Below are 14,671 nucleotides of genomic sequence, written 5' to 3'. Positions count from 1 at the left end.
TGTACACTCCCCCTTATCAGAGAAGGCGTGTTACGTACCCTACCAGAGACACAGGGACTCATCCTTCTGCAGATAACACCACCAACGACCATTTGACCAAGGTCATTTCAGACCTAGAAACCACCAACGGAGAGCCCTGAACACTAGCTCTTCCACCTCACAGGCTTCTAGATGGGAAGCTTTGGGGGCCTGCCCAACCTCTCTTCCACACCAATGCCATGCTAGTCCAACATCTTCTTCCACCACCACTTCCTGCACCCCTTTTAAAACCAATCAGCATCAGTCACCACGGATCGGTGTTGGAAATCTTCAGATGTGGGCATTCTATTCCCCTAACATCTGTCTCCCCCAACCCTCTCACCTTGCCCCTCCCTCTTCAGGGACTCCTTTCATGAAATACTGCTCTGCCAACAGGTCTCACACTTTCTAATTATAGAAGCCGTAGAACGGGTTCCCATGAAATACCAAGGAGGAGGTTTTTACTCAAATTACTTCCTCACAGAGAAAAGAACAGGGAGCTGGAGACCCATCCTTTACCTCCGACAACTAAACAAATACCTCCGCAAGCAACATTTCAAGATAATTACACTCGCTATGATTATTCTGGCACTGGAAAAAGGAGACTGGTTCGCAGCCCTTGACCTACAAGACACGAACTTTCATGTAACCATGCATCCAGCGCATGGTGCTTTCTACACTTTACAGTAGCGTCAGATCATTTGCAGTATAGAGTATTTCCCTTCGGACTCTTTTCTGCCCCAAGAGTCTTCTCCAAGACCTTAGCAGTCGCTGCGGCGCACCTTTGTCGAAACGGTATCACAGTATTCCCTTACCTAGATGATTGCCTCATTTGAAGCACCTCTCAACAGGCCACAAGAGACATGATCATTTTTACTAAGAACCTTTTCCAGTCTCTGGGATTTATCATCAAACAACAAAAATCCACCCTCCACCCTACTCAAACCTTGGAATTCATAGGGGTCTACCTGGATTCCACAACAGCACACGCATACCTCCCGAATCAACATTTCAAGGCCATCAGAAGCTTAACCTCAATCATGACCACAAATTCAACTGTCCCTATAATAACTTCTCAGATTTATGGGACAAATGGCAGCTACCACACACATTGTTCCTCATGCCCGCCTATGCTTTCGCTGCCTCCAACACTGGATTGCCTCAGTGTAATACCCCACCTCAACACCAGGTGCACAGATATGTTTCTGTTCCTCCAAAGGTCTTCACCTCACTAAGATGGTGGATCAAATCAAAGAACCTTTGTACTGGTGTACCATTCCACCAGAAACAACTTTCCAAACAGATCACTATGGATGCTTCGCTTTTAGGTTGGGGTGCTCAATTTTTATAACAGTTCGCACTGGGCAAGGGGTCCAACGTTGTCAGGACTTCATATCAATCTGTTCGAGCTCAGAGTGATCCACAATGCATGCATACACTTTCCATCAGTGTATCTAAGGCTCAGCGGTGCATATCTTCACCAGCAATATGAGTATGATGATCTACATCAATCGCCAGGGGGGATGCCCACTCGCATTCCCTCTGTGCAAAGGTGATTCGACTGTGGAACTGGTGTATCCACCATAGTATTACTATCACCGCCTCATATCTTCCTGGGAAAAAGAATACCATTTGCCACTTTGTGACAAATCACGAGTGGGAGTTACATGAGCTAATCACTCATGACTTATTCCAATGTTAGGGTTGTCTGCACATAGACCTATTTGCAACGTACCAGAACTCCAAATGTCCCCAATATTTCTTGAGAGCAGGCATAAGCCCCAAATATATATAGGAGATGCTTTGCTTATCCCCTGGAATACTCACCTGTTCCATGCATTCCATCCTATCTGGCTCATTCCCCAGGGTTTTCTGGAAAATACAGCTAGATGAAACCCAGGTAATCCTTATAGCCACAGCGTGGTCCAGGCAGACCTGGTTTCCCTATCTCTATCAAATGTCTCTCAGACCTCCCTACCCACTTCTGACCTGCCCAGGCCTTTTATTTCAGAAAGGAGGCACAATTCTCCATCCCCAGCCTCAAACACTACACTTGATGGCCTAGTACCTGTCTGATTTTTGGCGGTGGAACAGAAGTGCTCACAACAAGTAAAGAGCGTACTACTTCATAGCAAGCGTCAAGCTACTGTGGTATGGTCAATCCTACGCCTTGGCCCCTAGTCAGGCCACTGTCCCACAATTTAGGAGTCACCGTATAAGATTCACTCACCTTGTTGGTGTTTGGCATCTTCCTGCAGCCTTTATCAGGGCTGCTGCTGCTCTCCTTGGCTCCTCCGGTCTCCTTATCAGTTGTCTTTCTCCACACTCCAAACCCCTCCTTCACGCTCCAAACTCCTTCTCAGCTCGCATATGGCAGTGTGCATGTTTTCTTGCGCGATACTTCTTGCACAAGAACCCTTGCGCAAGATGTTCTTGCGCAAGAAGCTGCCAGTGTAGACATAGTCATGGGGATACACATCTTGAAGTACTGTCGCTACTTCACAGGGTGAGTAACCTCCCTTTTGTACAGATTAGAAATTAGAGCACTGAATTGCAAATGATTCACTGAGCTAAAGGAAAAGCAGTCTTTGCTATTAAATCTGTTTTTCTTTAGATTATGGGAGCAAGTGAAGTTGGTGCTCGCTCATTTAGTAACATCTGTTACACTGTGACTTTCCTGTGTTTTGGATAGGAATGTTAAATATCTGACTTATCGTGTAGTTGATAAGGGGTAGCTCCAGGAGCCAACTTGAGCCAGGCCTGAGAAGTCCTGGCTTGTGCTGGCTCTGGGAGCCACCCGCACTATGGCTCTTACTACATTTAAAATGCAGAGGTGTAGCGTCCTGGATCAGCATGATCTGGGACTGTTCGGTTCTGGTTTGTACTGAGTCCAGCAGCCCCAGTTTGCAGTGACCAGCCTTGTCTGCTGTGAACAGAGGCTTGCTTCGGTACCAGCCCTTGTTTATGGTGGCTGTGGCCAGAGGCTGCTGCCGGAGCAGCCCCTGTCCGTGGCCAGCCCAGGTCACCACTAGCAGGGGCTGCTGCCTGAGCAGCTTCTGCCCATGGTGAGCCGGGAAGAGACTATTTCACAGTGACCTCCCCTATCCCTCGTACTGCCTCTGATAGAGGCAGTGAGGCGGAAGGGGGCAAGGCAGCAACTGCGGAACTGGTTCTGGGGGGAATTTGGCTTTTAAGCCACCCACCCCTGGCACCAGCTCCTGTTGCCCTCCCGACCCCCCTTTGCTGCTGGGGGGTGGGGGGAGAGGGGGAAGGAGTGAGAAGTTGATACTCTATTCGACTATTCCATAACCTCTCCAGTTTTGGAAATCAATGTAAAGTCTTTAACTTCAAAAACAATGCTTGCTTGATGTGTTAAATTGTGTGTCTCTTCTTTTCAAGCTCAGTTATGTCAACTAGTTTAGTGTATTCCATCCTGGAGAGGGCAGTGTTGTTCAGTGTATTAAAATATTCTACATGTGCAGGCTCAAAGATTCATTTTCTAAATCTCTTTAAAATTTAAAATTTAATTTACTTTCTTGAGGTTTAAAAAGTAACTAAAGTAGATCTGCAACCTTTTGTTATCTTGAATGCTTAGTTGGTTTGACAACATAGTCAAAGTGAATTCTGGGGTCTTACGACTGTTTCTGGTATAAAATCACTGTTCACCATCTACTTCCACTCTTCTGTGAGAAGACTCCCTTTATAATAGTATGGATTTTCCTATTGCATACATGTTCACTGTCCATCTAAACAGAAGGAGCTGTATCTTTAGGAGCTGTTTTGAGGCATTTCATATAGGCAGAGATAATTACAGTGCACTTTTTGGTAGGGATGTCAACGTGTAGACGACTACACAATTAACCAGTAAGAGTAGGTTTATTGGTTAATTCTGTCGACTGAAGACATTTCTCCCCTTGCTGCTAAGGCCCTTGCATCCTTACCGCATGCAAGATGCTGCAACAAGTATGCCAACTTCAGCTATGCTATTTGTCACATAGATTGACAGCAGGGGTTAGTATAGACAAAGCCTGAGAGCGTGATTCTGTACGAAGTGATGGGCCTGATGTTCTATTGACTGGAAGGGGTAGGCTTAGAGTGCAGCAGGGGTTTGATGTCCTAATGAATACAACTGGCTGTGTGTGCTTGACAATACACAAACCAGTGATAGTTCAGTTGTTGTAATAGACTGTGTCAGCCTTAGCCTATAGCACCAATCTTATCTGCCTCTCTGTGTGATCCTTTTTATACAGTCAAATCTCGGACTTCAGCCACTGACATGTTTATGTTTAACTGTTTCCATTATTGTTTAATTGTTTAGAACCCCTGATGATCTCTCGAGACAGATTGTTGCCCTGCAGCAGAGGGAGCTTGTGTTGAAAGAGCAGAACTGTACCATCACAAACAGGTAGGTGATGCCAACAAATGGTGTGTTGCAGGAATTTGTTACTTTTAATATAAGTGAACAGAAAATAAAAGGCTGCAGTCCAAGATGCTTGCTGCTCTTCATTTTGTCCTGTTGCCTCCAAGAAATCATCTGTATTGTCATTATCTTTACTAAGCTGATGTTGAAGATTACATTTGTGATTTAAAGGAAAACCGCAGATTGTGGGATAGTCTTGAGGATTGGAGGTGTATAAATATGTGGAACACTTTAATCATGCTTACTTCCTAGGCTGAAATGAATTCAGGGTTCAGATGGAATGTAAGCTGCTTTCCCAACCATTTTCACCTTTAAAAGCTAAAGAGACAAAGCAGTAGAAGAGGATTAGAAATCCTTGGGTTCAAGTGATTGTGATTAGGCAAGTGGAAAAGATCATTGCAAAGACTTTGAAATTTTTCTTGATGGGTCATGTGAGAAGACTTTGAATTTCTGCCTTTAGCTAGTGGTATTCTGAGAGTACACAACTCTTGAACAATCATAGGAGCAGTGTGCCTGAACTACTGCACCTTCCGTCTGCTTCCTGAATTTGGGGTTGAGTGTTTTTTGCAAGCTAATTTGTTACTGTGATGTAACTGGTATAAAATTATCCAGACTCTGCCACCATAACTGGACTGTATAGGCATTGTGATATTTTACACTAGTGCAGGACTGAGGGAATTATAATCCGTGTCCTTGCGGCATTCTGCATCAAGTTATCTTGTGCGCCAATCACTGTTAGACTCCTGATTTGAGTTTGGCTTGGTCCATGTTCTAAGTGACAGTATTCACATGTTGGTATAATAGATCCAACACTGATTCTTGCACCTCTAAATGTAGGCCTGGTTTGAGAGGAACATGTTAATTCTGCTTTTTTGGCTACCAAATCTGGTTAAGTCAAGTTGGTCTGAGGATTTCAGGGATTTCTGCAGGAAATACTACAAGGATCCAAATCTTTTAAGTAACTCAATTTGATTCCCTATCTGGATAGACCATCTACATCAGAAGGTATGAATTATATATTTTGCTTCTGACCCCCAGAGAAGTAGGGATTGTGTTTTTATTTTGTTTAAGCTTTCTTGGAGGTTTGACATGAAGGGAAGTAATTTGTTTTAACTTTGGAATTGTAGAAGTTGTTGTATTGATACTGGCATCCCCCACAAACTTAATCTATGAGATATGTACTTTATTCAGTAGTCGTCTTGGTTAATCAAACTTTTCTTTTGGGATTAGTTACTTTGTAAGGAGTCACAATCATTGATCAGGACCTGATGGATCTATACATTGTACAAACACAGAATAAAAATGCAGTCCATTTCCCAAAGAGCTTACAAACTAAATAATGACTGAGTCCTTTGTTCTTGGAACTTCTCCAGAGACCTGTTGGCTATATTGTTATTGCTGCAACCACGAGTAGAAAAGTATATCTTAATGCAATACAATCTTTAATGTTACTATTCTTAGGTGTTTCATAAGGAGACGTGGGTTTGTTTGCCTCTCTCTATCTGTTTACTTCCCAGGCTGAGCTGTTTACAGGTGGCAGTATTTTTAAGCATGGCTATTCACTGCAAGAAGGAAATGTAATTCTTCAGTAGAATGTGCTGTCACCTGAACCCCTGTGCTCACTCTCTTCTCTTTCCAAAGCCTTTTCATTTCCTTGACTCCGTAAGTCTGTTCTTGTTAGAAGCAACACCTCAGCATACATCTAAAAGGTTTTTTGAGTTTGTGGCTTTTTGTGTTGCCAATGTGTTGTCTGACATGATCAAGCGATAGCAACATGCAAAATGACTACTTTGAGCATAAACATGTTGAACACAAAGCAGTCAAATGTCCTATAGTTCAGCACTGGTTAAACACCCTCTGTTCATCTCAGCCTGCTTTTACTAACATGCCTCCTGAGGTGTCTGGTAGGTTCTGGTTCAGGGGATAATCATTGTCCCTGCCATCCAATATTAATGACAAGTAGGATTCAAGCAAGGCAATAAAGTTTACTATAAATGCTCTTTAACTGCTACTGAAATGTTTTAGCCAGTTGTAAAAATTGTTGGCCAAACAGGCAGCCAGCTAAATTGGTTCATGGATTTGTTAGGAGGCGTAAGCTGGAAAAACAGTTGGATATCTTTTAAAAAACAAAAACAAATGACCAAAGTAAAAATAAAAGTGGAGGTGGCAAAGTTTTAACAGTTACTGATTTTGATAGCTGCTGCTCACTGTCTGTTACAGAAAATGATTTTGTCTTAATTTATTTATAGCCAGAGAGAATCTTTTTATTGAGGGGAAAAAGAGCCCTTTGGAAGTGCTTGTTCATGCTGGTCACAACTGGATCATTTTAACTTAAAAACAAAAACATGATCAAAATTACTTCTTGATTTTCAAAGATGCCTTCAAATGAAAGAGGCAGTAAGACCTGGCTCAAATGAAAACTCTTAAAACCTGCTAAGTCACAATTATTTGAGTTCAGTTTATAAAATTGACAAGATCTCCTTTCTTTTGTCTAATATTTTCTGTCTTAAAATATAGGCAATCAGGTATGTTCTTAAATCTTCCATTACAGTTGATTTGAAAGCTCCCAGGAGAGGATCTTGAGTTTCTGACAAAGTGCTTTATAAGAAAGCAAATCTGATTTTTCTCTTTCCTTGAGCCATATCCGGGATCAGCTGATGCTCTGTTGTTTTATTTGTTTCTTATACTGTCTAGAATGTGGATGTAATATAATGACTTAGTGTGTGAGATCATGACTCCCTCTAGTGGTTGGCCTCGAAATTATACAGCCTTCTACTATCTCACCACTACAGTAGTTCTCCTTTAGCTTTAGTGGTAGCCGGGTTTTGGGCTTTTGGTGTTGAAGGTCTTAAGATTGAGCCTGCTGACAATGTGATACCTGTATATGTATAGTTCTGTTCAGTGCAAAAACATAAAATAGGGAAGGGTCTCTGCTCCAGAAAGCTTTGAATTTTCTCAATATCTGCGTGGATACTTAAGAAAATCATGACCAGAAGCCAGCATCTTAATCTCTTTTGGGTAGGGAAGCAGGAAATCACTCACAAGCTTTATTTCCATATTGTTATGATGAGAAGAGGGCAGAGTGTAAGGTGTGGTTAATGATGATCTTACCTGCTTATGAACTTATTACTCATTAGCATGTTTAATTTAATAACGGGGTTTGCCTCATGTACAGGCTTTTGTTGACAGAGGCTAGACTATATCCAGTTCTGTCGACAAAGCAAGCTGGTTTGTCGACATGAGAGTGTAGACGCAAAGGATAGTGTAGATGCAGTAACGCCTTCTGTCAAGAGAACTCTGTCGACAAAAGGCGTTAATCCTTGTAGAATGAGGTATACCGCCGTCAACAAAACTGCAGAATTCTGTCAATGTTATGTCGATAGAACTCGGTGGTAGTGAAGACGCAGGTATAGTTTTGTCGACAAAAGTCCACTTTTGTCGACAAAACTCTGTAGTCTAGATACACCCTAATTGATCAGCAACATCCCACTTGCAGGATGCCAGCACTCTGCAAACAACTTTTACTCAGGTAACCCTCTCTCTGCATATTAATTGTGCCTGGATATGCTTGTGTAGGTGCTGTTGATATTGGTTGAGTTTTATGGAATACTTACACAAACTTTTACATTGCTCATGTAATTTTTATGATCCTCATGGAACAGTTTTACTGATACTTTATTTTGATTGTGGGGAACCTTCCTGGAATACTGACTATTGTAAGACATATTTCAATCTTCTATTCATCCTGCAGTCTCACAAACAGCTCCCAGTTTCCTTTGAACAGGGAGGATCTGATTGCAAGTGTAGCAGCATATGAGCAGGACTGGGATTCAGAAAACAAACCAAGCATGGAAATGATGGAATGGGGGTAATTTGCTACACACAATCACATCTTGGTTGCAGAACTGAAGAGCAGATTTAGCTCTATATGGAGCCTGTTTCAGTTCAGTTTAATCTGGGTGATCTACAGAGAGGGGTGTAACAAGGAGGGGAGAAGACATGGGTAAAATGTGTACACAACAGCATATTGCGCATCTGAGGAATGAACAGACAAAACCAATTTCACTTAGCACTTCCCTTGAATTTCTATCCCTCTAGTTCAGTAGTGCTCCTGTGATGCCAATGTTTCCATTATTAAAAAAATAATGAAAGGCCGTTGCACCATAAAGGGTCACATTAGTGTAACATTACCGTTCTGGCTTAGCGTTGATTTTTCTGGCTTTGGGGAGTGTAAGCACAATGAGTGCTTTGTATAACCTGTTGTATATCAATATTTCAGGGAACTGTAGTGAATAGGGGATGATGCAAAACGTATATCTTACGCTTCCTAAGCAAATTGGGGCACTTAGACATGCAGAGTCAGGGGCCAGCATTTCTTGATTTGCAGATTTAAGTCAATGTCTTTATGTGTACCTGGGGATTGTTTATTTATTTATGTATGAATTAGATGGAGTCTCTTGGAGGTTGCTAACATTGGTTAGGTGCGAAACAAAAATTTCTTCCATAGTGCTGGTGACGAGAAAAGATAGAGGGTCACAACCACTTTTCCACTGGGCACATTAGCTGCAGAAAAAAAACCCGTCAGCATTGCTGATTAATGTAGTGAAAGCGCTGTTAATAGTGCATGATGGAATCTCACTGCTGCTCTGGAGCGTGTTGCTGAGAGTTGTGTAAATAGAGTAAATTATTCTTTCGGTGGCAGCAGCAGGAGGTATTGTGGAACCTGGGTAACTGTAGAATAAAGATAACAATCCAAAGGCTTAGAGGAATAGAGGTTAATGAAGACTGCTTTGGGATCACTTTGATAGCTGATGAGATGTAGCCTATGAGAAATTGGCTTTACTTAGGAGGAGCACTGTGTGGGTAATGAAAGAAACAAGTTTAATTACTAGGTCCATTTAGCTACTGTTGATTAGCTCCTTCCCTTTTCCTTTACTCCTTCTGAGTACACAATTAATGTCCTAGAAACATGTCCACCATGTCTGGCTTCTGCTGTAAACATATGCTGCAGTGAGCTTCCGCACATGTCCAAAGGTGCCATTTCGTGAGAGCGTGTGTGTGTGGGCTTACAGACGCAAGTACTAGGATGCAGTGTGCTCTTTTTCCCCATGAGGATAAAGTACTCAGCTTGCGTCACTTATTCCTCTGCCCCCTCCCCTCACGAGCTGGGAGTGAGATTAATGTACATAAGCTGTGTACTTTATTCTCACTCCCTGATAGTGAAAGGGAAGAAGAACAGCACCATCCCAGTATGTGTGGCAGTAGCCTGCCTGCCTACTTCTTCCCTGAAATGGCACTCTTGCTCATATCCTCTTTAGGAGGTAAAGGAGGTGCAGAGGGATAGCTTTCCTAAAATGCAGATCTTAGACTTATTCTTCCTGCTGCTTGTACCTTATACTTCTCTTAGAGAGTTTAGCCAACTTGTAAATCTTTTCCACTCTGCGCTTTCCCAGCCATCGTTTTATAAACTTGGTTGCTCAGATGCTATGGTTGTGTGCCAGAGAAATGCCTATAAATTCCCATTTCATATATTGAACAGCAGCACCAACCATCTCCATGCTGGCAGCATACCAGGCGGCATTAGGATTGCTTTGCTTCTTAGTCCCAGCCTCTCCAGTGGTTCAGGACTACTTTGGTGCCATGGTTTCTGCTGGGATAGATGCCAGTGGAACAGACTTTCCAGAAATTGTTTAATCCTTACTGAGCTAGGGAAACAGGTCAGTAGCCCAACAGATTCTTAGCCATTGACAGCAGAAACCCAGTGGTATGGTTGGATTCAGTTCAATAACAAGAGATAACAAATCGCCAGGCTTACTCAACTTTGTGAATTCTAGTTTATTAGTCAAAGATTAGAACAGTGTATCCCAGAATGGAAGATCAATATGTTACCTCCTCTCTGGGAGACACTAGTACAGCTGGTCAACTGATTCAAATCTGAGCTGAATTCCACCTCTGTGTATACTAAGGTTGAGAGTTTTCACTGTTCTGAGCATTACTTCTTATCTGTTATCTTTGACATGTTTTTCAAGACTCTTTATTAGGCTTGCACAGACCATCGGTAAACATGACATAGTTTGTAATCAATTGATTATTTTGTTTTGACTGTTCCAAAGGTCGGCAAAACCTTAGAGACCTACTTCACAAGTTAGTGTGGTGCAGGTCAACAAACGTCAACAAAATTTTGTTTTGTCCTTGTTATGTGGAAAGGATCTGTACCTAACAAAGCTGAACATGAAAAAAATTCATAGTTACACAAAACCATAGGTGCTATATATAATACTCTATATGATATTGACTAACTCTCTGTAAAAGTTGCACAGTTTCTCTTACCTGGCTTTATACATGCCTACTTTGGGAAGGTGGATTTTGGTAAGCTCAGAGAGCTGATAGGTAAGGTCCCATGGGAATCAAGACTGAGGGGAGAAACAACTGAGGAGAGTTGGCAGTTATTCAAAGGGACATTGTTAAGGGCCCAAAAGCAAGCTATTCCACTGCGTCGGAAAGATAGAAAATATGGCAAAAGACCGCCTTGGCTTAACCACGAGATCTTGCATGATCTAAATAAAAAAGGAGTCCTATAAAAAATGGAAAGTAGGACAAATGACAAAGGATGAATATAGGCAAACAACACAGGAAAGCAGGAGCAAGATTACAAAGGCAAAGGCACAAAATGAGTTCAAACTAGCTACGGGAATAAAGGGAAACAAGAAGACTTTTTATAAATATATTAGAAACAAGAGAAAGACCAAGGACAGGGTAGGCCCTGTCATGATTATGAGGGTTAGCCAGCAGCCTGGGGATTAAAGGGTTAACTACACCTAGCCAGGTGGAGTGGCCAATAGGAATGTAGGTAGGACTTTCAAACTGGGACAAAGGAATTTGGTTTTTTTTCCTCCTTTGTCTCTCTGGGTGAGTCCTCTGCAGCTACAGGGAGGGACCAGCATGTCTGTCTGTCTCTCTCTCTCTCTCTCTCCAAGAAACAATTGTTCACTTTCTGTAAGTAGGGTAAAGTTTAGGTAGTTTCGTTAGGCTTTATTGTTTTAAGGGTTGGGTTTGGGATCTGATATCTGGCACTGCTTAAGAGATGTTTGGCTTTTCTTTTTAACTAAGTTCTAGCCCATGGTGTAATTCCTCCATGAGTATATTTTGTTACCTTTCCATCTGATCCTTATGCTTGCAACAGGAATATTGTTATAATAACAAAAGTTTTCTCTTTTCTTTTTATTAACCTGGCATTGGTTATTTGTGTGTCCTGATTTTTATAATAGGGGTGAGATTTCCCAAATGATCTTTCCCCTAATCTCGTTATTAATATTTGGGTGGTGGCAGTGGAAGTTTTATTCCCAAAATCTAGGTTTTTAAGATTTTGGGGGAAGTTTTATACCAAAGCCTGGTAGATAAGGCTTTGGGGTACACTTGGTGGCCCCCACTTCTGCATTTATTTGTGCTCGCCTGGCCTCTGCTTCTGCATTTATTTGTGCTCACCTCTCCTCTATCCGTGGGATAAGCTCAACCTCTTTCTGAGTTAAAGATCTGCCATCTGCCTTACGGGCAGCTTCTCATGTAGAAGGCAGAGGTGAGGGAGGAGCAGCACTGCTATACATTGCTCCTGCCCTCTCCTTGGGGTATGAATCTGTCCTAGAGCTGGACATCCTGCCTTAACTACCCTAGCTATCCAGTTATCATAAAGCTATATTAAAAAAAAAACTGGTTGGGATGGTCTATGTCTGGCTTAAGCTTAACCTTCTGTTTGCCCCTCTGAGCAGCCCAGGAAACAAGAAAAAAACCAGAAAAACTGTAAAACTTGCAGCTCAAAAGAAAAACCTGTGTCCTTAAAAATCCTGGGTTCTCAAAACAATCCCACCACGCTGCCACCATGTTATGGCTCCTTCCCCACTCTGGCATGATAAATGCAGAAGTGGGGACCAGCAAGTGTACCCCAAAGCCTTATCTACCAGCCTTTGGTATAAAATGATTCCCAAAATCTAGGTTTTTAAGATTTTGGGGGAAGTTTTATACCAAAGCCTGGTAGATAAGGCTTTGGGGTACACTTGCTGGCCCCACTTCTGAATTTATCATGCAAGAGTGGGGAAGGAGCCATGACAGGCCCACTAGTTGGTGAGCAGGGAGAAACAGTAACAGGAAACTTGGAAATGGCAGAGATGTTTAATGACTTCTTTGTTTCGGTCTTCACTGAGAAGTCTGAAGGCATGCCTAACATAGTGAATGCTAGTGGGAAGGGGGTAGGTTTAGAAGGTAAAATAAAAAGAGAACACGTTAAAAATAACCTAGAAAAGTTAGATGCCTGCAAGTCACCAGGGCCTGATGAAATGCATCCTAGAATACTCAAGGAGCTGATTGAGGAGGTATCTGAGCCTCTAGCTATCATCTTTGGAAAATCATGGGAGACAGGAGAGATTCCAGAAGACTGGAAAAGGGCAAATATAGTGCCCATTTATGAAAAGGGAAATAAGAACAACCCAGGAAACTATAGACCAGTTAGTTTAACTTCTGTGCCAGGGAAGATAATGGAGCAGGTAACTAAGGAAATCATCTGTAAACACTTGGAAGGTGGCAAGGTGATAGGGAACAGCCAGCATGGATTTGTAAAGAACAAATCATGTCAAACCAACCCGATAGTTTTCTTTGATAGGATAATGAGTCTCGTGGATAAGGGAGAAGTGGTGGAAGTAGTATACCTAGACTTTAGTAAGGCGTTTGATATGGTCTCGCATGATCTTCTTATCAATAAACTAGGGAAATTCAACTTAGATGGGGCTACTATAAGGTGGGTGCATAACTGGCTGGATAACCGTACTCAGAGAGTAGTTATTAATGGTTCACAATCCTGCTGGAAAGGCATAACAAGAGGGGTTCCTCAGGGGTCTGTTTTGGGACCGGCTCTGTTCAATATCTTCATCAACAATTTAGATATTTGTATAGAAAGTACTCTTATTAAGTTTGCAGATACCACCAAGCTGGGAGGGATTGCGACTAATCTGGAGAATAGGGTCATAAATCAAAATGACCTAGACAAACTGGAGAAATGGTCGGAGGTAAATAGGATGAAGTTTAATAAAGACAAATGCAAAGTGCTCAACTTAGGAAGGAACAATCAGTTTCACACATACAGAATGGGAAGCGACTGTCTAGGAAGGAGTATGGCAGAAAGGGATCTAGGGGTTATAGTGGACCACAAGCTGCATATGAGTCAGCAGTGTGATGCTGTTGCAAAAAAAGCAAACATGATTCTAGGATGCATTAACAAGTGTGTTGTGAGCAAGACACGACAAGTCATTCTTCCACTCTACTCTGCGCTGGTTAGGCCTCAGTTGGAGTATTGTGTCCAGTTCCGGGCACCACATTTCAAGAAAGATGTGGAGAAATTGGAGAGGGTCCAGAGAAGAGCAAGAAGAATGGTTAAAGGTCTAGAGAACATGACCTACGAAGGAAGGCTGAAAGAATTGGTTTTGTTTAGTTTAGAAAAGAGAAGATTGAGGGGGGACGTGATAGCAGTTTTCAAGTATCTAAAAGGAAGAGGGAGAAATCTTGTTCATCTTGGCCTCTGGGGATAGAACAAGCAGCAATGGTCTTAAACTGCAGCAAGGGAGGTTTAGGTTGGACATTAGGAAAAAGTTCCTAACTGTCAGGGTGGTCAAACACTGGAATAAATTGCTCTGGGAGGTTGTGGAATCTCCATCTGTGGAGATACTTAAGAGTAGGTTAGATAAATGTCTATCAGGGATGGTCTAGACAGTATTTGGTCCTGCCATGAGGGCAGGGGACTGGGACTCAATGACCTCTCAAGGTCCCTTCCAGTCCTAGTATTCTGTGATTCTTTACCTAAAGACTGACTGGTGGGTTTAGTTCATTTCTCAAACCTTGTTGTATTCTCTTGGTATATGCTGAGCTACCATTATCCAGAGATTATGCAACCTAATTGTATTAAATATAATATACTGATTCACCATTGGCTACTTTCTTATACTGATTACATAATTTCTCATTTTTAATCACATTTACAGCTACAACAAATTCCATGATTTGATTAATACAGGTTGTTTGTCAGATGAATGTATCTATTTTCTATTTGTTAACAAAAGCAATCTACGTTTCTGGTTAATAATTCTGTTTGTAAGACATATTTTCCTAATATATTCTGTTTACAAGAGCCAGCTCCACAAACCTTGATAAAGTCCATTCCTCATCTGGTGACTACTCCTTACAGCATTT

The 14,671-nt window shown here is 42.0% G+C and overlaps 1 protein-coding gene across 6 annotated transcripts in view; it reads left to right on the top strand.

Annotated features, from left to right (window-relative positions):
- MAD1L1 (mitotic arrest deficient 1 like 1) overlaps nucleotides 1-14,671 on the top strand; it is a 743,124-nt gene that overhangs the window by 80,986 nt on the left and 647,467 nt on the right. For all 6 annotated transcript variants that reach the window (XM_075899591.1, XM_075899593.1, XM_006112872.3 and 3 more), the window contains exon 10: nucleotides 4,337-4,423. In XM_075899591.1, coding sequence (XP_075755706.1) covers nucleotides 4,337-4,423 — 87 coding nt within the window. The remainder of the gene's footprint in view (nucleotides 1-4,336; nucleotides 4,424-14,671) is intronic.

Source organism: Pelodiscus sinensis, chromosome 16 (assembly GCF_049634645.1).
Source record: "Pelodiscus sinensis isolate JC-2024 chromosome 16, ASM4963464v1, whole genome shotgun sequence".
Taxonomy (NCBI): Eukaryota; Metazoa; Chordata; order Testudines; family Trionychidae; genus Pelodiscus; species Pelodiscus sinensis.
This window is presented reverse-complemented; position numbering and strand designations above follow the sequence as displayed.